General features: G+C 42.0%; 2 protein-coding genes across 7 annotated transcripts in view; one reads left to right on the top strand and one right to left on the bottom strand.

Annotated features, from left to right (window-relative positions):
* The window catches only part of srgap1a (SLIT-ROBO Rho GTPase activating protein 1a), a 78,688-nt gene extending 62,713 nt beyond the window's left edge, over positions 1-15,975 (top strand). For 2 of the 5 annotated variants that reach the window (XM_039614710.1, XM_039614712.1), the window contains exons 16-22: positions 115-220; positions 369-593; positions 1,452-1,531; positions 7,259-7,439; positions 9,253-9,390; positions 12,296-12,677; positions 13,382-15,975. In XM_039614710.1, the coding sequence (XP_039470644.1) occupies positions 115-220; positions 369-593; positions 1,452-1,531; positions 7,259-7,439; positions 9,253-9,390; positions 12,296-12,677; positions 13,382-13,789 (1,520 nt within the window). In that variant the 3' untranslated portion in view covers positions 13,790-15,975. Of the gene's footprint in view, positions 1-114; positions 221-368; positions 594-1,451; positions 1,532-7,258; positions 7,440-9,252; positions 9,391-12,292; positions 12,743-13,381 lie in introns of all 5 variants that reach the window. The other 3 variants (XM_039614711.1, XM_039614709.1, XM_039614713.1) reach the window with 2 other exon arrangements.
* Positions 15,976-17,180: 1,205 nt separating this feature from the next.
* ccdc113 (coiled-coil domain containing 113) lies at positions 17,181-23,877 on the bottom strand. 2 transcript variants are annotated; one of them, XM_031730022.2, is made up of 9 exons: positions 23,728-23,877; positions 23,253-23,388; positions 18,811-18,972; positions 18,570-18,719; positions 18,145-18,255; positions 17,853-17,951; positions 17,659-17,766; positions 17,432-17,587; positions 17,181-17,349 (listed from the first exon to the last, which is right to left on the bottom strand). In XM_031730022.2, exons 1-9 carry the CDS (start codon positions 23,853-23,855, stop codon positions 17,242-17,244), a joined length of 1,158 nt encoding a protein of 385 aa, XP_031585882.2. In that variant the 5' UTR covers positions 23,856-23,877; the 3' UTR covers positions 17,181-17,241. The 2 variants fall into 2 exon arrangements, with proteins under 2 accessions (XP_031585882.2, XP_039470181.1); XM_039614247.1 differs by having other exon boundaries at positions 17,447-17,587.
* Between the last annotated feature and the right edge of the window lie 620 nt (positions 23,878-24,497).

The raw sequence follows: 24,497 nt of genomic DNA, 5'->3' as shown, positions 1-24,497 counted from the left end.
CATGGACTGAACCAGAGAAAAACTTGTTAAATATGCTTTTATTTTTTTGGTTTATAACATTTTATTTTGCTAACAACATACTCTTTTTGATCCTCCATTTTTATTTTAAAATAGGAATAGAAAACCTGTATGAGAGAGCGCTGTACATCCGTAAGATCCTCCTGACCATTCCCAGATCAGTCCTCATTGTGATGCGCTACCTCTTTGCCTTCCTCAACCAGTGAGTTTAACAAAAAAAACATCCTAAATATCATGATTGCCCTTGCTCAATGATTTGTCCGAAATACTTTATACTAAAATATTCCAACCTTAAACTCCTTTATATTTTGTTTCTTCACTCTCCTTCTTACCTCCGTCCCTCTCTTCAGTCTGTCCCAGTACAGTGATGAGAACATGATGGACCCGTACAACCTGGCCATATGTTTTGGCCCAACACTCATGCCCACACCAGACAGCCAGGACCAGGTCTCATGCCAGGCCCACGTCAACGAGATCATCAAGACCATCATCATCCACCATGAGACCATCTTTCCTGATGTCAAAGAACTGGATGGGCCCATCTATGAGAAGTGCATGGCGGGCGGGGACTACTGGTAAGAAATAAGAACATATGTCGACAGTGCTATACACCAATCAGGTGAAGTTCTGCATTTACTGGACCCAAACATCCAGAGATGTTCACACTGGGGAGTCGATGTGAGCGACAACACATACCAGTTCAACACGTGCAGCTTAAGAAGATGACGAGGTAGCTCATGTTTCAGGACTGTATTTAGATGCAGGCCTGCTTTGTTTGAGAGACAGGCTGAAACAATCATTTTAAAAAGGGGGTCACCTGGCAGGAAGGGAGTGATTAGTTGAAATGCACAGCAAACTGCAGTCTAGCAAGACAAAAACCAGCCCCACATCTGTATACGAGGCTTATCACTTGTTTCTTCCCGTCTTTATCTACCTCTGTTTCTCCTTCTCTGTGCTGCCCCCACATCACCGCAGCCTGACAGCGATTTATCTCTGGCCAGAGTAAATCACCTGTCTCAGCGTGGCTGTGTCTCCCCGAGTGAGGCATAACCCCTGGGACTTTTTTTTTCCCATTCGTTGCCTCCTCCTCTCCCTAAAGAGGAGGTTGCTACTGACATGTTAGCTTGGATGCAGACGTTCATTTCCTGGCGGGGTAATCTGCAGTCATGTGTGGCGTTCCTGTCAGCTCTCGTTCTTCATTTCCAGAAGATCATTTCGAAAGACTTCCTAACCACACAATGGGAAAATCTTGATAATGACTGCTGGTTGAACGTCCTCTATATCTTATTAATTGTAAAAACCTTCCTGCTTTTCATCTAGTCTTGAATGACATTTTATCATTAAAATTTTGTGTGTCTGTTGTTGAAATGTACCTTGGCCCTTGAGCCCTGTTGTGGCTGTGACCCTGGTAATTTGGATGTTGTCCCCAACAGTGAGAGCCCCTATAGCGAGCATGGAGCCCTGGAGGAGGTAGACAATGAGGGAGGAACAGAGACACACACCAGCGAGGACGGTGAGTGACTGCACAGCAGTAAATAGTCATACAAATGTTTAAGCTTGCTCTTACATACCTTTGTGTCCTTCTAGAGTCCAATCAAATTGTGTTTTAAGGAGTTGCAATCACTGAATATAGAACTAAAACTAATTATTGTAACTATTGTTCATATGCACGGTTAAATTAAACCCAACCCGGTCTTTGGTGTGCGGAGGGTTAAACTTGTCTCTCTGCAGCTCAGGGTGGCTAATCCTGCCTTTCAGCCCGATAAATGCATTAACCTTGAAGAGCCAGGGAACCGGGCTCAGAGTGACAGACAGCCATTCATATTCTAATGGTTCTACTTTCCTTGGGGCTTTGGACAGCTCCACACCCCCTCAGTTTACAAATTCCTTGGTGGTCTGCACCCTTTGGGCCTCCTGGGAATGAAAACTTGGTTCTTAAAGGTCCCAACCTTGGATTACATTTTTAACTCCCTTTGTGAAAAATCAGCGCAAAAGTAATTTATGAAAGAATGGCAGATTTATGAAGCGTGTTTCAAAAGTGTCACATTTTATCCGTGGTTCAAAAATAATAAAGTCTACATTTAATTACATTTCCATATGTCCCAGAGAAATATATAGACACGAAGGAGAAGGGAAAAGAAAAAACGCTGGGCTGTTGTTGACACTGGAGGACATTAAGTACTTCAGCCAGACGCTGTTGTGTGATCAGACATGTGGTCCTTTGTTTCCATGAAATGGATACCAGTTCGTCATGTCCAAATCAAATATTTAGTGAGTTAGTTGAGACCAAAAGATCAGACGTGGTATGACTTTGCTGTTTAACGTACAGTAAAAAGCAGAAAAGGACAATAAAACTTTAAGCTCATTAAAAAGTGAGAGATAACTTTGACAGAAAACTGACCAGATGTAGACAGAACGGGGCAAAAAACACTTGAACTACTGTTGAACCTAATTTTATTGTCTTACCTTAGTAACACACTTTCCTAAACTTTTTCCGTTGAAAGCAATCACCCAAATCCTTCCACATCATCACCAAGCTACATGTTTTGGGGCTCCCTGTTGACATCAGCCTCCACAGAGAGACTTTGAATACCATAGTTGATCTCTTCTCGTGACATTAGCTTTTAATCACTGTTTCCAAATAAAGACCCTCATCTTACTGTTAAGTATAACCAAAGGAAATATCTGATTAGACGAGGAAACTTATTCCTACTGTAAAACACAGATGGCAGCTATCAACTTTGAGTAATTACAAGAAGATTATGTTTTCCAGAAAGCCCTTGCTGCCATGGTTTTGTTCCAAAAGCTTCTCTAAGCAGACTGGGAGGATGTCCTCACTGACTGAGTTCCTCCCTGTAGAGTCTTGAACTGTGGTCAAGTTATTGTCATCAGTTATTTTTAAATCCCTATGACCTCAGTTGGATTTCAGACACAAAAACAGAGCTTGTTTCCTGTTTAGTTTGATCTCTTCATATTTTATATTTTTTTACAATTTGATCTTTTAGAGCTTGTTTATTGATTTTATTGTTTATTTTAATATTTATGTACAGCGCTTTGTTTATCTGTTACGATCGCTTGTTTTCTCCAGACTTAAATAGTTGTCATTTTTCTCTCCTTTCTTATCAAGGATCCAAATGTGTAAAATTGTGTTGGCCTTTAAAGCAAGTGAATGCAAGTTAGGTGGCGAGAGAGGAGTAAAAGTCACCTCGTGTGCAAACGGGCCGAGAAATATCCTTGACTCGTTAGAGCAGATGCATTTCAAGCTGATTACATACAGAGTCTTAATGCAATGTGCTGTCCTGATAACATTTGTGGGAAAAAATGAAGTGTGTGGATAACTGATGATCAAGATCTAACTTTTGTCATATTGTAGTTGTGACCAGTCAGAAAGTATAGCCACAGTTTATGTATTTCATGTATTTTTTCGGAGGCAAACAGTCTTCTGAAAGACATAATGTCAGCCTTTGCCAGGATTGCCCAGATGGTTATTTCATGAAAAGCTCCCCAAGATGTACCAGAATAGTTGGGTTCCTATGCTTACCTTTGTTTTTAAATATAAGATAGCAGCTTCTTGGTTTTAATAAACAGAAGTGTATCTCCAAAAGAGGGTCCGGTTGTCCACCTGTTTACCACGTTGGCCCTCACTAAAGTATCTCTTTTGCCTTGAGGTTTTGCACAGAGGATGAATCCTATATTAGTCATCCCATTTCTTTCATGTCAACAAAAGGTCTAGATTTTCACTCATCCTGTTAAATTTGATGCACAAATTCTTATTCTTTTTAAGAAGACACTGGGTAGTCACTTTTATTTTAGCAGCATTGTGAGGTTTTTATGCTCCTGATACATTTTGTTCATGATTAAAAAGCAGTACTGCGCAAAAGTCATGAGACACACTTAATTTCATTCACGTTTTGCTGGGAAAATGACAAATAAATGCAACAGTTTATTGAAACATCTACAACCATGAATGGAAATATAGTATATAACGTAGAAAATGAAGCTTGAAGGTCAGTGTTTGGCATGAGGACTTTTATTGAACACAGCTTGAACCATTTTAGGCAAGCTGTATTTAATTTTTTTTCTTTAGTCTTCAGGGATACTGGCTATGGCTGTCAAGATGATCCCACATTGCTTCATTATAGTTGAGACCAGGTCTCTGCAGAGGCCTTCAATGCCCAATGTTTCACTGTCTTTTTCTATCCAGGTATGCTTTTACTACATTGGCAGTGTGTTTGATATCACTGCCATGCTGAGAAATGAAGTTTCTGCCAATTGAAAGCTTTCCACACGGTATTACACAGTGGAGCAAAATCGAATGGTTCTTTTCTGCGTTCATAATGCCATGAATCCAGCCTCAAACCATGACAGAACCATGTTTTGTGATGCTGGCTCACTGTTGTACCTCATTCCTGACCTCCTCTGTACATACTCACGATGATTTGAACCAAAAATGTCACATTTGTCACCCCATCAAACCAGTTGACACTGGTTATCAGGCTAGTTCTTGTCTAATTTGGCCTACCTCACCCTTTTCTCTCAGTTTTCCTTCCTTAAGAATGGCTTCTATACAGCCGATGAATTTTCAGAGAACAGTAGAGGAATTAACTGAAGGTGCAGTTCCGTTTCTTCAGGACGTGACTTTCAGATACTGTTCATCTACTGTAGCTGGTTTATTTTTAGGCCTGCCACTTCTGTTTTTATCCACCACTTTCCTCACACATTTTAAGGACACACTGCACACCATGCTGAGATAATGCCAAGTTTCAGCTAACGGCTTCTTGGAACTCGCCTTGTTGATGCAAAAGTAGTATTCCGAGCCAGGGAACGAATTGTGTTTTACTAGTAACACAGTGCCTAAAGATACCATTTAAAATTGGTTCTTTCCCAAGTTATCAGTTATGTGTAGACACAACACTGGTTCATCCCTGGAGAACCACTCAAGACCACTTTAAAAAGTGACAATAATGTGTTGCTCTCTGGAAGCAAAATATAAAGAAACAAGAGATTGCTGAAGCCTTTTGTGCTGTATGTGTAAAACTAATCACATTCCTCTCGATCTCTGCAACAGTTTTGTGCTTTTTATTAACCTGCTAAGCAAAGACAGCTTTGAAATCAATCTTAAATTATTAAAGTTTTTCTCCTATAGGACACGGTTATTTGAAGCAGCAATAATGTTAACATATGGGAGGCACAAACTGGGGCATTGTGACATTTGAGATGATGGTTGTCACGCGAGGAGCTTAACTGTTTTTAGAGTGGCAACATTAATGTTGTGTCTGCTGGTAAATTTCCCACAAGGTCAGAAATGAACTAAGTGACTCATTGATTATGGCAGTTACAGGAATATACCAGGATGCCCTTGATGTCAAGTGAACCTGCCAGCTGTATTGTAGATATTGGATTGTACATGTTAAAGGGGAATGTATTGTTTTACTTTGCAGAGAGGGTAATCAGTTTTCCTATAAAGAGCCATGTTTCTTTTCTTTTTTTTCCCCCAAGTTCGCTGCAGCGTCTGCTGTTTGTTTTGTAACAACAAGAACATGCGATTATTAACATCGTTATTATTATGATGTGTACTGGGGGAAAAGAAGCCTCCTTTTGTGCCATTGATCCTAAAACCATATCAAACCAGGCTTCTGCTGCCCCATTTCTCTGTGGGAACATTGGTGTAAGCAACATCCACACCAGCCGCGCTCCACTGGCGTGTGCAAGACATCTGACAGTTTCTATCTCTTGGACCACATGCCTCCAACTCTCATGCTTCAGCATTTCTTTAGCTCCAGTCTCAGTGTGGGAGGGTGTGTATATGTATGTGTGCAACTGAGTTCAGGTGGTTCTGAAAAATTCTCATTTATAATTGCACAACATGACAAAGGGAATCCGTTACCCGCACTGAGATTTTGAGTTTGTAGCCTGCTGCTTCCAGCTGCAGTCACGTCCCTGCAGCGCTCACACGCGTGTGCCTTGGATACACATTTACAGATCGCAGGATCAGCTTGTTGACGTGAATGAAAGGGATGAAGAAAGTAGAGGAAGGAAGAGAATTCCCCTGCACCGACGACTGTGCCGTCTGCTTTATTAACAGCCTCGTCCACTGTAGTGCAGTCCAATTAATTCAAACTGTAAATTCCTGCTTGTCACGTTTCATTGGAGCCACGTCAAAAACTGACAACCCAGTGAAGCAAAGACAGTAGCAAGTTAAAGGTGGGATGAAACTGAATGAGAATACATGAGATAAAATAGGACACTGGAAGAAATGCAGAGCCCACAAGTCTTTCCAGAATCAAGCCTATATTTTCTTTAGCACACGGGATTCTCATCTTGAAATTAATCTCCCACTCCTGAGAAAGATGCAGTATATCACGATGAGTTGTCACAGCTGAGACAGGTTTCAGACATTTACTCTGTTGCCTTCCTACCAGCGTGTATATATAGAGCCCGTGTTACGTCTGTCCAGGGACCCCCTGTCTGACTTGAAGTGAGAAAGTGAGCTGGGAGGAAAGCAGAGGTAGGAGCGAGGGAGGAATAAAGAAGCTATTTTTAGACTCGTGTTGCTGTAGTGCATACATATTGGCTTGGAGACATGTGCCTTTTTTGAAAAGTAAAGTCAACTCTAGATGTTGTTTTCTTCAGATTGTATTCGGGGAACACAAATATTTAAATGTGTACAAGTAAATTAAAATAAACTGTAATAATAATTGTTCAGTCGACCACTGGCTAGTATTTTACTTTTCATGGTATGTTTCACATTCTGTTGTCAGTGATCCAGAGCTCTATTTGTACAATTATTGAGTAGTAATCACCCCAGTCTGATGATCCATACCGTGACTCACATGCCCCTGAGTCGTATAGATCTCCTTTCAAAAGCTTCTATACATGTCCTGCTAAAGCTCCTCGGGGCCCATAGTGGCTCTGGCCTGGTGTTGTAAAGCTGGGTTACTATTGACTGGAACTGGAGGAGGGGGGGAATCAGCTGGCATAGCTTACTTGCACTCCATGTGCACTTGCACCAACTGCATATTCACGTGTACAAACATGTCGGTGTTAGACTCCCTTGAATTGTAGCCAGCCTGTATTTGTAAGTGCATTTGTTTCCAAAATTACATTTTTATTTCCTAAGTCTACAGCACTTTAATCAGTCATTAGAAATGTCTGCACATGAAATAACAACCATCTGTACATGATGACTTTGCTATATCTGACATGTACTTGACCTGACTAATCCTCTTTCTGTTGACAGAGGGTGAGCCTATTGAAGCCATTGCCAAGTTTGACTACGTCGGGCGCTCTTCTCGAGAGTTGTCTTTCAAGAAGGGCGCCTCCCTGCTGCTGTATCAGCGGGCATCTGAAGACTGGTGGGAGGGGAGGCACAATGGGATTGATGGCCTGGTGCCACACCAGTACATTGTAGTCCAAGACATGTGAGTGTCCTACATTACAAATATAGAGCAATAAATGTCTTCTGTTTTGAGTGCAAACAAAAGATGTGCATCATCTTTTGTGAATGCTAACTAGTCAGTTTACCTCTAGCTAACCTCAAACTGTAGGCAGTTGTAAAGGAATAATCAGATGTTCATGATATATTTTATGTACTTTCTTCCCAAGAGATGGATGGGAACATTCATCCATCCATTTTCTTAACTGCTTATCCAGTTCAGGGGTGTGGGGGTTGGGCTGGAGCTTATCTGAGCTGTCTCAGGGCGAGAGGCAGGCTGGACAGGAAGATTTATACTGTTTCCTATCTGCACAGTAAATATGAACCCACTGCCAGCATCTTTTGGACTAAACCTAAGACGAGGGAAAACATTTACTCGTTCCACAGGTGACAGAGTCCTCAAACCTTGAAAAATGCTCTAACAGAAGGTGATTGTAAAGAACTATAGAAAGCAATACATTCATTTATAGATTTACCAGTGTGGGGATCCTTTGGCAAAATGTAAGTTTTATGTATTTTTAATCATATAATTAAAACAGAATTCTTTAGGTGGAAGAGGAACGAGTAGTTTCTGACCTCTCCTCGCTTAATTATTATACCAAAGGCTACTTAACTAGTGCCGGATCCACTTAGAGTCTGAGAGCTAAGGTCCTTAGCAAAATATCCCTGTGGGTTAAACAACACACTTGTCCTTGTTGACTTTGCTCCACAAAAAGGCTGCTAGGCCGTCAGGTTACTATAGGGTCACACACAGGGGACCTTCAGGCTCATTTGTCTCGTCCTCCACTGTCATCCCTGCTCAGCTGTGGAGCATTCTGCATCTCCAGGGTCCTTAACCAAGCCTTCTGTCACTGTCTCGTGCTCTCAGCACTAACAAGCATACACTCTGCCATAGCAACTGTTGGTGCCTAATGGACTGAAGTCACTGTCTCGTTAGGACTGGAACAGAATCGCTCCAATCACTTAGTAGCTGGCTGGCAAAACGGTCATTTAGAATGCCTTCACGCTCTCTGTTTTCCTCCTTCCCCTGCTGCTGTTGTCCTGTCAAAGGACCCCTATCAATAATTCACTAGGAGGGAGCACTGCTGATGGGGTGTCATCTTAGTTAATGAAAGAGCACAGAAATTTACAGCTGTACACGTTGTTCCCGAGGAAGTAACATCCTGGTCTCTACTTAAACTGAGCAGGCAGAGGAATGCAAGAGCACGCAAGATTACAATCTTCACTCGCCATGTTAAAAAATAAAACCTACAGGGAGATGTTTCGGAAAGTACTTTGGCACAAGATGTCACCTGTCAACATTTAACGTGAAAATTCGTTTGTAATTTTTGTTGGTAGCTGCCTCTGCTTTGGAGAGTGCTCGTCTGTGCTGTGACCCTGTGCGTTCATGTGGATTTGCTAAATAAGTGACTGTGTTTTATGATGCCATCAGAGGCAACAGTGCAGCTCAGTAGGTCTGATTACTGCCACCTGACAGGCACCAACTGTACCGAGTATCCAGTGACACAGCTCACTGAAACTCATGCAGCTGGTTTGTGTGTGAGTGTTTGTGCGTGTCGCCGCCACAGCGCATCACCAGAATGCTGAGAGGTTCGGGACTATGACTCATCTGACTCCATAGACCTTGGGGGGGGATACATGCTGACTTTCAGGAAACTGATAGAAAATACTGATACTGAAGAACTGAACAAATATAAAAGATTGACTGATTTGCTGATTTGTCCCTTTTTTTACTGTTGGTTTGTCTATCACTTCTTGCTCTTTTCATGTCTCAATGTCACACTGTCTCTGTGTCCCAGAGATGACAACTTCTCAGACACTCTGAGTCAGAAGGCTGACAGCGAGGCCAGCAGTGGCCATGCTGGGGAGGATAAATGCTCAGGAAAAGACATCGGTTCACCCAATGACACCAGGATCTCTGAAGCCTTCATCACCAGGTGGGTATAAAAGTAGTAGCAATGTTGATGTTTTATTTTTGGTTTTTTTAAACAATTTCTATCAAGTACCTTAAACAGGAACCACAAAGATTTTGCAGTTCTGAATATCAAAAAAAAAAATCACAGTATTTTAATTTGGATCATAGATGCTCTTGCCATGTTTTTAAAAAGGGATGTCAAAACTCATTTTACATCCACATCCAGCCCACTTTAATCTTATGTGGACAAAATTGCCCTTTCTGCCAGTATATACAGAAGTTTAACTACATCTCTAATCCCTGAGATGTATATGAAAAATAGATGAAAAATGAACAGTTATTTCAAGAGAAAGAAAGCTGTCAGCACAACTCTTTGGGCTTAAAGTCATTGGTGTGGTATTAATGGCCATGGGGCAGGTCTTTATCAGTAGGAAAAGCTGTAAAATCTATGAAAATACAATAAAAAGTCCACATTTTCCAAAGTCATCCAGCGGGCCAGATTGGAGTCTTTGCTGGGCCGATTCTGGCCCCAGGCCTTACGTTTGACACCCCTGTTTTGCGGTAATTAATTTACTGCAAATATGACTTTTTGCCGTGATTTAACATAGTAATTATTCATAATGTTTCCATTTTACCTAAAACAGGGCAGTTGGAGACCATTAGTTTTACGGCTGCAGTAACACATCCTGAGTGTGCTGCCTTCCTCTGACATTGTGTTTCCTAAGCTCAACTCTTTGTCTAATTGCAAGTGGAGGACTCAGCATCAGCCACATTGTTTTGTCCCAAGTGACCAGACAGTTCCCGTCAGAAAGTATGAGTATTAAACAACTATTTCAGTCGTGCACATGGAGGATTGGTGTGCGCGCGCACACACACACACACACACACACACACACACACACACACACACACACACACACACACACTGTGTAGACACACAAATCCAATCACACCTCAGTCTTTTTGGCAGTCTCTCTGCTGGTTGCGTGCCAGTATTTTGTCTCCTGCTTCTCTTTTCATTGGTGGAGGATAAGCGACCTTGAAATATCTCTTACTGGGTTTTGGCCAAACACATGCTATTTTATTCAGAGCCATACTCACTCCCTCTACTTCACTGTTGAAATGTTGATGATTCATACTAGAGGCAATATTTACACCACTGCAGGTATTGGTATGCAGCTGAACGTATCTGAATGAATCATCCTTTTAACATCAGCCTTAATAAGCGTCCTCATAGTCCTTAAACTAGAATCTGCCACACTCTTCCTGTCACTGGCTCCCAGGTGATCCCCACCTCTCCCCTTTCTTCTACCCTCCACCCTCCCCCTGCTCACTATCCTTTTCCATTCAAACAGCAAGTGTTGAATCATTTATACCACTGGATATATTTTTCTTTGGATATTTTCCCCTCTTGGTGGTCTCTGTCTGGTGAGCGTGTTATTGACTGACTTCTATGGTAATCACAGTAAGCATTAGTAAACAAGACAGCTGTGTTAGAGCCTCTTTAGTGGAGAAGAAGCATGTTGATGTGACCAGAACAATTCCTTCACTCGGCCTGTTTTCCTGTGTTAATGAAGAGGGGCATGTACAGCGTCTTGTGATTTATGTTACATTATTAGTGAAAGCCATAATAAGCAAAGGGTGAGCTGTCAATGCGGTGACAGCTTGCAGAGTAAGTTACGGTGCCTGTTGTAGTACATGCTGTCCCAGAGGAAGATTAGTGTTACGCATGCTGACTGCTCCACCTGCAGTTTGTGAGCAGGCACTGCAGTTGTTTTGCTATTCAAGAAATGTCAGTGCAGTCAAGGAAAAAAAATGTTGTTTTCTCACCAGACACCGTGTCTGCGCCACTCGACCACATTTAGTGTGTGAGCTTTCAACAGCAGCCGTTGGTGCAGTCATACGTTTTTATTGTGCACATGAATGTATAAATTTACATTCAGACGTGTGTGTGGGTTTCACAGTGTTGCATAATCAAAGGTCTGTTTGGATTTACCTGATACTCTGGCACTGCAGGTAGAGCTCACATTATATTCACCAAAATATTCACCACCTCTTGTCCATCCTCATTACTGCTTTTTGTTTATCACAGTAATAAAACTGCCTGGAAATGTTAACGATAATGTCTGAGAGCATGTTCATAGGGCTGATGTAAACGCTCTACTTGAAGCCATTTGTTTCGGAGAAACGACCGAGGAAGAGTTATTACTGAAGATGATTAACTCTAATAGCTGACCTGACCTGCATTAGAATCCAGATACTGTATTATCTGTATTACATGTTTTAAGTTCTCCCCATTTCCATAAATGTAACACCAACTCAAAAAGCAAGTGATAATAAAATTAGACACTGCGCTGCTTGACTGTAAGTGATGGGCTGCTTTGATTAATCGTTACAGCCCTCAACTCTGTTGTGGTTGTCATACTCAAGCAGAGCTGAACCTGTTGGAGCAATACAAAGGAGGATACGCTCCTCTACTGGTCTTTTACGGAGTAACAGAGATGCTTCAGTGAAGCTGATGTTGATGTGGAGCAGTCTGTGAATGTAAAGGGATTTATGTGTGATAGAAGTGCATTCATACTCAGCTCCATCTCCATGTTTTAACTGTGTGGTAAGGCAGCTGCAGCGTCCCCTGGAGGAGTCTGTTTTGATGCTCTGATGAACAACAGACCTCGCCCCTCTGGTTAACAGATCCACTCTACCTGCTCTCCAGAATAACCTTAACTGATGCTTGACATCAAGGATTCCCTCAAAAAGCTAATATGCCGCATCTAATTCTGTTTTTAGAAGCTTTAAACTACTGAATAAATCACAGCTAATGTGATGAAGTAGTGGTGAGGAAAACTGCTTTTCTCCTGGGAACGCTGTAAAGTCATGAATTAATGCTTGCCTGTTGTTTCCTCTTTCCTGTACTTATATTGCAGCAGACACAGGAAAAGATCAGATCCACCTTCTCGACGGCCACCTGCCCGTCCCAGTGATGTCCACTGCATGGTGCATACCTCCCAGCAGAGTCATAGTGGACATGGTGGGACTCCAGAGATGGGCTCACCAGTTCTAGGCCACTTCAGCCCACGGGACATGCTGCGAAGTCGCAACCACGTTCCCATAGACAGCCCTGAGCGACGGCGCCGCGCTGGCCACAGCAGTCTGACGAATATCAGTCGTCACGAGTCCCTGAAGAAGATGGAGAGCCCACCCATTCGACGTTCCACCTCCTCGGGCCAGTACACAGGCTTTACCGATGCCCATCACCACCACCACCACCACCACGGCGGCAAGCCCCTGGACCCGGAGACCATCGCACAGGTCAGCGCGGGACGAGCGGCGACCCGACCGCAGCTCCCTCCACCATCAAAGCCCTGCCCTGCCCTGTAAAAACATAGTCAGTCCCTGTCTTCTGCTTCCTCTGGCTGCAACCTAGTCCCTGTGCTAAAGAAACACAAAAGACTAGCTTCACAGGCAGACGGCAGGGATCACAGTATACTCCTACATACAATATTCCTATAAATTCTGAATTTTTGGGAAAATGCCAAATATTCCAAAGTCTGATCCTGAATTTTGTGATCATTCTAATATGGCTTCTGTCATATAAGATTATATAATAATGGAGCCATAGTCTTTTTACAGGCTGTCATTTAGAAAGCAGAGGTTACAGAGAGCACCTTAAACTGTGCTGGGCTGTCGGTCTGCCTACTGGGAGCATGCTAAGATGAACATGTCATCTCTGCATCTCATTTGCAATCCAGAGCCATTAGCATGGTGAGGGAGAAGAGCCAGTATTAAGTAATATTGCCTACTAACTAACTTGCATGTATACTGCATGCTTGGTGTTTTTTAAAAATCTCTCCTTGTGGTCTGTGTTCTCCACTTTTTCACTCTTAATTTCTCCATCCAATCTTGCCTTCTTCTTTTCTCTCTTTTTTTCATCCTAACCCTCCTGATTTTCTGCTCGTGTCTTGCCTATGTATTTATCCATCCTCTCTCACACACATTTTTCTCCTCTCCTGCAGGACATAGAGGAAACTATGAACACTGCTCTGAATGAGCTGCGAGAGCTGGAGCGGCAGAGCTCAGCCAAGCACGCCCCCGACGTGGTGCTGGACACCCTGGAGCAGCGGCAGACCTCCAGCAGCAGCGGCGGAGGTCCGACACCGGCCAGCTCCAGTGAGTCCCTCAGCCCCATCCACGGCGTCATGCTGAGGTCAACTGCCAACACTGAGCTGCCCACCCGCCGCAGCACCAGCTCCTCCAATGATTCTGTGAGCACGTTCAAGCCCGTGGTAGCACCACGCATGGGGGTGCAGCTCAAACCCCCCGCTTTGAGGCCCAAGCCCATGGTCTTACCAAAATCAAATCAGGCCCCTCAGCCTCCTGCTAATTCTTCTCAGGACCCTCTGGATAAGTCCTGCACCATGTAAATCAAAAACTCTAGTTCCCAAGGGACTGTGAAATGCTACCAGTGTTTACAGTTCTCAGAGAGAGTACAAGTAATATCCAAGAGTGTGTAAAATACTTGGCCCTGGATTGGAGACATTTCTTTTTGATGGTTTGAAGCTGAAAACAAGAATTTAAAGATGATTAGATCTGAGTTATTGATGTAGGAGTTGTAGTGAAGACAGATTTGTCAGCCAGATAAGTCTGTTGTCTCAGATTTGTGTTAATATGCTTAGGTAATATTAATATTAAATAACAGATATCTTTTATTTAAAAAAAAATTAAAACAACAAATCACAAAGGCTTCCGGAAAGTTTTAGAAAATGTACACATTAGTTTAGTTTACAGGTGATAATGAACTGTAACTCTGAACAAATGGTGCATGCAGTTCTTGAACCTGTGGTGAGAACTGTAGTGACCACAGGGGTTAGGAACTAGATTTTTCTTTCCCTTATATCTAGAATGGCCTTCGGAGGTGTTGCGAACCAGTACATAGGCCTTTCAGACTTGTGACCGATTTCAAATGTTCATTAATAGAAAAGGTGCTGTGACTTGCTGGGCAGAAAGAGTTTTAAGGTCGGAGCCTAAAGAGCCCTTTACAGATTATTTATTAACGGTACTCTGTTAATAAATGAATAGTACTGACACCAGTATGCTTTTTCCACTTGCATGTAAACTGCAGCTTTCTTCAGCAAAGCATGCCATCTGTTGTGTTTTGTTAAGTACAAACATCACCTCTGTGCTGGCTTCACTCAGATTTATTTAAGCATATTACCTGGAATGAGAGATGATGATTGGATAAAACCACTACTGCTTTATGACTTTTACGTCTGAACATTTTGATCCGTTCATAAATTCCTGCAACATTATCTTAGGTTGCGGGAAGAAATGCGCCTGATATGTGTTTGGCTTTGCATCTGTGTAACCTTTAGGGAGAAAATGATGATGAAAAATATGTTGTTATACTGCGTGGACTACATGCCATAGCTTCCTTTTATGCCTTGTTTGGCTTTATTTACCCAAAGACACGAGTTTATAAGTCAAAGCACGGATACTCATCCTTCATGTTTAGACTCAAGGTGGCGCCCTGTGGTTGTGCTGCCAGTAGCCATGGACCTGATGACTGTTAGTTGTAAAAGCCTCCTAATACGTTCCCCCTGCTTCCTGTGCTTCTCTTTGCAAAGGTGTTTGAAAACAGCAGCTTGCTTTGAGTCCCTCTAGTCTGTTTTATATTTGGGAATGAATGTCAATAATGTTTGCATACTGCTCTCAGACTGACATCGACGCTCTCGCGCATTTACCGATTTGTGTGGATGATACTTAGAAGTGCATGAAAAGAAATGGGCTACGTGGGTCAGTCAGCTCCTATATAATTATTTCAAAATGCAAAAGCCTCATAAAATTGTATGTGCCAGACTTCCAGTTTTGTGGCTGCACCCCTGTATGTCTCCGTGTACTGTAGAAATAACAGAGCTGGGTGCATGTCACTGGAGTGTTTGGCTAGCATAGTTACATATAGAAAAGAGTTTGGTAGTTAGGTTGCAGTGCATAAGCAATGCTCTCTAACAGCAGGTTTACACTATCTTTGACTTGACAAATATTATATGTATAAATAATTAAAGGTTAATTAATTTCTGAATTACTAACTTTCATTATTTTTGTAATCTTCTTTTTGTTATATTTGTTGTGTTTCTGGGTAGAAATCACTTAGAAGATATGATGTAGAATAAATATCCAGAGATACAGGTGTCCCACCTATAGTGTGAAGCCAGTTGTGTATATAAAAATGTGTTTTTGTCACTATGTAACATCAGCAACAGTAGGACTCAAGTTATGCCGTCTGTAGGCTTTAAGCTACTCTGTGGTGTTATGTACATCTGTATTCTGTGAAAGTGCCTTTGGAAATGTTTTAGAGGAACTTCAGACACTCTGCCCGGTCGCATATTAGATGCCGTGTTTTTGAGAAAATGCAGTGCAGGATGATGAAGTGTGTAAGAAATTATGCCATTTTCCAAACAGTTATATGGCAGAATTGATAATAAATAAACAGCTTACTCAATGTGACATTGCACTTTTATGTATATAACTGTATATATGGCATGTAATATCATAACGTTTAGAGTTCATTCAAGGATTTCTTTCTAATAAAGTAAATAGTTTGTCGACCCTGTGTTGTTGTTGTTTTTTTGTTTGGTTGGGGTTTTTTTATTGAGGAACTTTAACTGCACTAGGTTGACTACACTTGTGTAGATGAAATTTTAGTGACCCTAAAAGACATTTGAGCCAGAACAGTAAAATGACCAGTTTTGCAAAGAATAACACACTCTGGTATTGTCAGGGATAGTAAAAAAAAATTGTGAAAGTTTTCATTAAATTAGGTAACACAGACTCATTGCCTTCATTATATGGGGACAAGGACCAGCTTAGTGTCATCGGTTTCCCACAGAGCCAGTGTGAATAACCTTTTATTTGATCTACTTCACACTTGGCAGGTGTTCAGCTTGGGAAACAACAAAGTACAGTTTCAAGATTGTAGTCATTAGATGTCTGTAGTCTGTAGATGAATGGTAAATAGATTGGTGCTTACAAAGCACTTTTCTACTTTAATTGCACACCCAAAATGCATTTTTACTACAAACCTCATTCACCCAATCTCACATGCATTCATAAAAGTGCTTTTTTTCTAAACCTAGGCACACTGACATTCATGCACACTCTGTTAGATGCATTGGGACAACAGTATCTTGCGCAGGTTACTTCAACGTGCAGACTACAAGAGCCAGGGATCAAACCTCTAATCTTACAGCTAGTAAACGACCTGCGCTACCATCTGATCAATAAGGTATTCTCATCTGAAAAAGATGAGAATACAGAAACTCATGTGAGCACAACAAAAGGCAGAAAGGCCACAAACAAACTGAGTTGTTGGCACATTTCCTCACAGCAAAAGAGTCCCGAGTCCTTGTTGTGAGCACAGGCCAGGGCAGGGCCCTGATGTGTGGAGTTTGCTTTTGTTTATTCCAGAAGTTCCCGTTTCTTCCTGCCGTGACATGACCAGTTCATTCTCCTGTCATTGTGCCATTGAACAAGGCAAAGGCCCACAGCTGCAGATGGTCCTCGGGCACCACACTGCATTACAGAACAAGTTTCCCTTTTGTGTCAATAACGACTGTCTTAATCTTAAATGAATGAGTCACGTTTGCATAAATAAAGAAAGGAAAAGCAATAACAGTATGTATTTTTAATCTATCATTCATAATTTTGAATAAGTAACTCTCAGGGACGCAAACATGAGGATGAAAGCCACTGTTTTTACATTTAACAAATAGCATTAAAAGATTGCAAACAATAATAAACAACGCAGATGCAGAATGATTGATGGAAAGTTTTCTTGTTGTCATCAAATCAGTAATTTGGAAAACTTTTTGACTTTTTTCTATTGGTTATGTTCTGCTATTTGTGGGAGTTTTATTGGGATTTGGTGTTCCCCGGAGCTAGTTCCAACCTGTTTGTTCCACACTTTAGTGTCGGTCTTGAAGGCCATCTAGTTAAAACAGAGATTACATTGTTTTAATACAACAGTTTTATTTTAATTGAGGAGAGACAATCTAAAAATAACATTTTACCTCAGCAATCCCAACCTTTCTCTCCCAAGTGTGAATGCTCTGCTTAAGCTTCTTGTATTTGTCTTTGACATGCATGTACTCAGTGATATCAGGAGCCTGATAATCTCTGAGCTGCCGTCTGAGTTTGTGGGTAAGGGCTTCAGCCGCTGAATGCTCCTGAAGAGAGAAAGATCAGGTATTAAAATTGGGGGTTTTAGATTCTTGAAGTTTTACTAACTTCGACAAACCTTCTCAGCATGCTGTAACTCCTCCTCTATTTTTGCCAGCATCTGCCTCACTTTGGCGATGTCATTGCTCAGCTCTGCCGACATTAATGTCACACTCTGCAGCTTTTCCTGCTCACACAGATTTGACAGATAAGCTGAAGGTTATACTGGAAATAACGCCAAGAACACCATCTGAAAAATTTCCAGCGAGTTACCTTGTGTGAGCTAAGAACACGCTGAACCTTCAAACTGTTGATCTGAAGTTCATCCAGGTTTTTGCCAGGTCTTGGCTCGTCATACTCCTGAAAAAATTCCTAGATGCAATACACAGAACTTTGCATTTACACACTAGCAAAATGAGCAAATATATAAATGGTTACAAACATGTAAGACAAACTCTGGCAGCAGAAAGCAGACTGTACATTGATTTTCTGTCCTCTTGTGTAACAGTCTAACCCACAACCTACACAATCTCCTGACAGCAACACATTTGCTTTCATTCTCTACCTCATACTCAGCTTTCCCCATCTCCTTTTTCTGCTGCAGCTGTTGCAGGAGCTTCTTCTCGTGGAGCTTTAGTGCCTGATTCTTTACATTAAAGGTCTCCAGCTGGGTGACCTGTACATACATTTGAACGGAACACAGAAAGAGGTGAAAGGGAGGTTATAAACAGGACTGAAGAAAGCTGATAACTAACAAAGGTGAATAAAAGTTCTTTGCGCTGCTTGCTTCAATCTTTAGAAGCCAACCCATCTTAATAATCTTAGTAATTTTATTGACTTTATATAAAATACTTGGGTAAAATTACTTTAAAAGGGTAAAAAATCTCTGGCCTTTGGAAATGTGCATACCTCTAACCTGGAACAATCTATTCAAATACTGCTGTGCACATGTTGATGTCACTGTTTTGTTAAAAAGACAAGTTTTGTTACCTTTAACTTATCTTCAATGTACTGGAGCACCTTCTCTGGCTCTTTCATTTCTAGCGTGTTGTCCTTCGTAGGTTTAACCAGTCTACGCTCAAAATCGTTCTTGGCCTTCCTGATATCAGCCAGACGTAATTCTGCTTCCTTCAAAGAGGCCTGAAAAGACGAGTATGATTCATGAATAAATGTACCTGAGGTGAGTGTTTCTATGTATTGTGTTTTATTTTTTGCATGTGTGTGTTGTAACCTTGTAGTTGTCCTTGGTTTTTTCAGATTTCACTTTGAGTTTCTCCCGGTCCTGTTGTGTTTCTCTTACTTCTCTCTGTGCTACGTACAGTTTTTGTTCTAAAGTGAGCGGCTGAAAATGGTCCGATATGTTGGACCTGGACTTTCCCCTCCATCCAACGCCCTGAAGGCACAAAAACTCAAAATAGTATCCTATGATGTTTTGTTCAAGAAAGAAAATGCAAATATTTTCAGTCAAACATTCATTAGCTGGAAAGAGTGTGCATAGGACGCAATAAGATCCGCTTTATTTTGGCCTGTCTCAAACAGTCAATAAATTGACATTACCTAAAACTATAAAAACATTACACTGCAGCTGGGACAGCCATAAAAAGGACTTTGTTCTTCATTCTCTATCTAATCACAAACACAAAAGAACTGATTATGGACTTTAGGAAGCATGCTCCTCCTCCTACCCCTGTCACCATCAGAGGGGCTGATGTGGAGATCGTTGAGGACTACCGGTACCTGGGGGTACACTTGAACTGTAAACTGGACTGGACCAAGAACACCAATGCTATCTTCAAAAAAGGGCAGTCAGCTTTTCCTACTGAGGCGACTCAGTTCCTTCAATGTTGGTAGGAAAATACTGACCATGTTCTATCACTCGGTGTTGGAGAGCGTCGTGTTCTTTGCAGCTGTGTGCTGGGGAAGTGGGGTGAAGACAGCTGATGCCAACAGGCTGAACAAACTGATTAAAAAGGCTGGTTCTGTCCTGGGTGTCAGACTTGAGAACCTGGAGGAGGTGTCTGAGAGGAGAATGCTAAAAAAAAGCTTCTTTCTATCATGGACAACCCCTGTCACCCCATGCACACCCCCATGATGGACCATCGGAGCAAACGCAGCAAAAGACTCATCGCCCCGACATGCAGAACTGACCGCCACAGTAAATCCTTTGTACCGGTGGCAATAAGGCTGTACAACTCTTCCTCACTCTGTAGGTGATTTTCCTGAGACTATTACCAATGTTATTCTGTTCCCTTTCAGACCGTGCAATATTACCCAACAGTATTTTACTGAATATTTGTTTCATCTCCCCATCATATGCTGCTACTCCCTTTATTCAACTGCACAATACTATGTCACTTTCTAGAATCGGCTGCACTGATAGTTAAGTTATTTATTCTCCAGGATATAGTTATATTGTTACTTCGTTAGAGTTATTTGATACTATGTCTTGCACTATCCTACTGTATATTACTGTATACTACTATTCTTATTGTATATATTGTATATCTTATTCATCTGTTCCTCTGTCTCTCTTGCTGCTTTGAGCATGTACATGACAAAAGAATTTCCCTCGGGATAAATAAAGTTATTCTGATTGTGGCAGGATGAATGTTATCCCTCGGTCTAACCCACTTTCAGCCTGGCGCATTAGGGGGCGCTAGTATAAATAGTGGCCATTTGAGTGTCCCTGGATCGCTTACCTGTGATCTCCTTTTTGGTCACCTGACTTCCTGTTGGTGTTGCTGAGATTAGTTGTGGGTTACTCTTCTGAAGCCTCCATCGCGGCTGGTAGGTGGTTACTCATTGTAGTGTGTGTATATATTACCTTACTTGGTGGTAAATGGCTATTGTTTGTAGGTCGTAGCTGTAGAAGCCTCCTCTGAGCCATTCTGCTCATGTTCTATGACACGGCTTACTTGGTACGTAATCAACTTTTGTTACGCTCTCTGCCTTCTATTGTTCTTTTATAGTAATTATTTATTATGCTTTGCAGGAAGTGTGGGCCTGAGTTTTGCGCCAAGCTACGTGAACTGAAGTGCTGCTGTTTTGCTTTGCTTTGCTTGCTGTGCTTTTACCGTCTGTTCCCGTTGCGAGATTTCTTTTCCTGCTGCTGCCAGCTTTTACTGTGGACGTCGGCGTGGACAGCAGCCATATGCCCGCCGGTTATGGGAGTCAGCTGGCGTGCATATTGATTGACCATTAACTTGTAGTTGTGCAGACGGCAAGTTGGAGCAATACGGCGATTCCGTTTGCTCCAGATTTTAGAGTTTTATCCAGATTGTATGTTGTTTTCCTGTTGTTTGATTTGCAGTTTGGATTTTTGTTACGCCACTGGTGGGAGGCCCTTTTTCTAGCTGTAGATCACCAGTGTGGTCCTGCAGTTGGGTTATCCCCCAGCGTTACACATTAGTTTGTTGTGATATACAGTGGGGCAAAAAAGTATTTAGTCAGCCACCGATTGTGCAAGTTCCCCCACTTAAAATGATGACAGAGGTCAGTAATTTGCACCAGAGGTACACTTCAACTGTGAGAGACAGAATGTGAAAAAAAATCTATGAATTCACATGGTAGGATTTGTAAAGAATTTATCCGTAAATCAGGGTGGCAAATAAGTATTTGGTCACCTCAAACATGGAAAATCTCTGGCTCTCACAGACCTGTAACGTCTTCTGTAAGACGCTTTTCTGTCCCCCACTCGTTACCTGTATGAATGGCACCTGTTTGAACTCATCATCTGTATAAAAGACACCTGTCCACAGCCTCAAACAGTCAGACTCCAAACTCCGCCATGGCCAAGACCAAAGAGCTCTCGAAGGACACCAGGAAAAGTATTGTAGACCTGCACCAGGCTGGGAAGAGTGAATCTACAATAGGCAAGCAGCTTGGTGTGAAAAAATCAACTGTGGGAGCAATCATCAGAAAATGGAAGACATACAAGACCACTGATAATCTCCCACGATCTGGGGCTCCACACAAGATCTCATCCCGTGGGGTCAAAATGATCATGAGAACGGTGAGCAAAGATCCCAGAACCACACGGGGGACCTGGTGAATGACCTGCAGAGAGCTGGGACCAAAGTAACAAAGGTCACCATCAGTAACACACTAAAACGGCAGGGAATCAAATCCCGCAGTGCCAGACGTGTTCCGCTGCTGAAGCGAGTGCATGTCCAGGCCCGTCTGAAGTTTGCCAGAGAGCACATGGATGATACAGCAGAGGATTGGGAGAATGTCATGTGGTCAGATGAAACCAAAGTAGAACCTTTTGGTATAAACTCAACTCGTCGTGTTTGGAGGACGAAGAATACTGAGTTGCATCCCAAGAACACCATACCTACTGTGAAGCATGGGGTGGAAACATCATGCTATGGGGCTGTTTTTCTGCCAAGGGGACAGGACGACTGATCCGTGTTAAGGACAGAATGAATGGGGCCATGTATCGTGAGATTTTGAGCCAAAACCTCCTTCCATCAGTGAGAACTTTGAAGATGAAACGCGGCTGGGTCTTCCAACATGACAATGATCCAAAACACAGCGCCTGGGCAACAAAGGAGTGGCTCCGTAAGAAGCATTTGAAAGTCCTGGAGTGGCCTAGCCAGTCTCCAGACCTCAACCCCATAGAAAATCTGTGGCGGAGTTGAAAGTCCGTGTTGCTCGGCGACAGCCCCAAAACATCACTGCTCTTGAGAAGATCTGCATGGAGGAATGGGCCAAAATACCAGCTACTGTGTGTGCAAACCTGGTAAAGACCTATAGTAAACGTTTGACCTCTGTTATTGCCAACAAAGGTTATGTTACAAAGTATTGAGTTGTATTTTTGTTATTGACCAAATACTTATTTGCCACCCTGATTTACTTAATAAATTCTTTACAAATCCTACCATGTGAATTCATGGATTTTTTTTTTCACATTCTGTCTCTCACAGTTGAAGTGTACCTCTGGTGCAAATTACTGACCTCTGTCATCATTTTAAGTGGGGGAACTTGCACAATTGGTGGCTGACTAAATACTTTTTTGCCCCACTGTATTAAAATTTTCTTTGTTTCTTTTATTCAGATGCGGAGCGCCGACGTGGAGGAGACTAGGGTGCCTTGGTGGTGGGATCCTTTGCGTGTACACACCTGCCTTGTTTAGTTTATTAGTGTGAGTGAGTGTGATAGTGTGCTGCACTTGTGTCTTGGTGTGTTTTCTTTTTTTTTAGTTTGTGTTTGGCATCCCTGCCCTCCACTGGTAAGCCTCAGCTCTGAATACCTTTTAAGCATATTTGTACATGAATATTTATGATTGTGTTTTTATATGGTGTTTTAAATAATTATTAATAAATTGTCAATTTGTTTATCATTGAACCTCGTCTCTGTACTGAGTATAGCGAACCTAAGTGCCTTTTTGGTGATTCAGTGTTACTTCCAGTATTCTCTGGGTGAAATTCCCAGGGTGGCGTTGTCTTTTTGAAAACTGTGAAGAGTATTTATTTTATTTCCACTTTGTGCTGCCACATTATCTTATCTTATCTCATCTTAATTCACAAGTTCTGACAAATAAAGTGTGCTGTGTGTAGTTATGTGTGTTGGGTGTGCAGCATTAATCTGCAGTCTTTACTTTTAGGAAGAGACATACAATGGCAAGTAAGGATTTGCATTCAAGGTTATTTAATAATCCTTTGTGGTACTTACCCCACCCCCCAGCTTCAAGCTTCGTGCTGCCCTGGCACCCTCTCCCCCAGCCTGGGATAGCAGGTCCTGTGGATCCAGGCGGCAAATGAAGCTTTCAAACATGTCATTCTCTGCCAGGAGGGCTGCATTGGAATGCCTCGGGAAGAATGAATAAGAAAAGCAAGCAAAATAAATACTTTTTTTTTTTTTAATCACTTAAAAATGCTTGGAGAAGAAACCGCTTACTTTAAGAAAAAATGAATTAGAAAAAGCATTATGTAGAGGGTGGAACATCTCACCCGGTACCTTTCTAGCTAATGGTTAATGGGCCTAAAGTTGTATTTTAGTAGCATTTAACTGAAATTACAGACCATTAGCAGAGCATTAGCAAGTAACTTTGGTGGGTTATACGGAATAAGTAAAATAACGTCAGCTGTAGGCTTACAGCCGATATGACGGCGTTGTTTTTATTTTAATAAATATGAGCTGTCATTACTTTAGTTCTTCGATCCGTTTGTAAACGAGTTCCTTCTGTTCTTGCGTGACCTCGCCATTTTCCTCGATCAAGGAAAGCTCGTCCTCCATGGTTGCTAAGGTACACTGAACCTCTGCAGTGGTTTCCATGGCCTAGTGTTGCATTCACGCACTTCTGGAAACGTTTTACTCAGTAAGTTTTGCAATGAGAGTAATAGAGTTTAATACATGCTCTCGCCTTCTTGAGGATATATATTGGGTTTTTTGTTGGTTTGTTGGTTGGTTGGTTTGTTTGTGTAACCGAGCACTAATGTGTCGAATAAAATGTAAAAAGAAATAAATGTATAATTTATTTATTCCATGAGTTAAACATACATTTCCCCAATCATTCCCAGACAGGACTTACAAAACATTCTACTTCTTTTACATGCATCCTCACTCCAACACAGCTGAATCAAATGGTTGAATTATCTCTTCAGTATGCCATCAAATTTGGCAAAGGCCTGACAACAAGCCATTCATTTGATTGAGGTGTGTCGGAACAAGGATGAGTCTAAAAGCTGAAGGACGGTCGCTCTCGAGGACTGGAGTTGGACACCCCTGTTCTAATATCCCAGCTGCACATAAGACCATCAAACCAAAGGTGCGAATCAGTGACTCTACAGCAGGGGTGTCGAACTCCAGGCCTCGAGGGCCAGTGTCCTCCAGATTTTAGATGTGTCCTTGATCAGACACAGGGGATTTAAATGGCTAAATGACCTCCTCAACATGTCTTGAAGTTCTCCAGAGGCT

Source organism: Oreochromis aureus, linkage group 7, assembly GCF_013358895.1.
Source record: "Oreochromis aureus strain Israel breed Guangdong linkage group 7, ZZ_aureus, whole genome shotgun sequence".
NCBI classification, from domain to species: domain Eukaryota; kingdom Metazoa; phylum Chordata; class Actinopteri; order Cichliformes; family Cichlidae; genus Oreochromis; species Oreochromis aureus.
Note: the sequence above shows the minus strand (reverse complement) of the source record. Positions and strands in the feature narration are given on the sequence as shown.

What these genes read in the sequence shown, in the direction of transcription:
- ccdc113 (XM_031730022.2), bottom strand. Translation starts at nt 23,855, where the DNA reads ATGGAAACCACTGCAGAGGTTCAGTGTACCTTAGCAACCATGGAGGAC. An exon ending in AAACGGATCGAAGAACTAAA is followed by an intron (nt 23,389 to 23,727) that starts GTAATGACAGCT and finishes ATTCTTCCCGAG; the next exon opens with GCATTCCAATGCAGCCCTCC. An exon ending in AAACCAAGGACAACTACAAG is followed by an intron (nt 18,720 to 18,810) that starts GTTACAACACAC and finishes TCGTCTTTTCAG; the next exon opens with GCCTCTTTGAAGGAAGCAGA.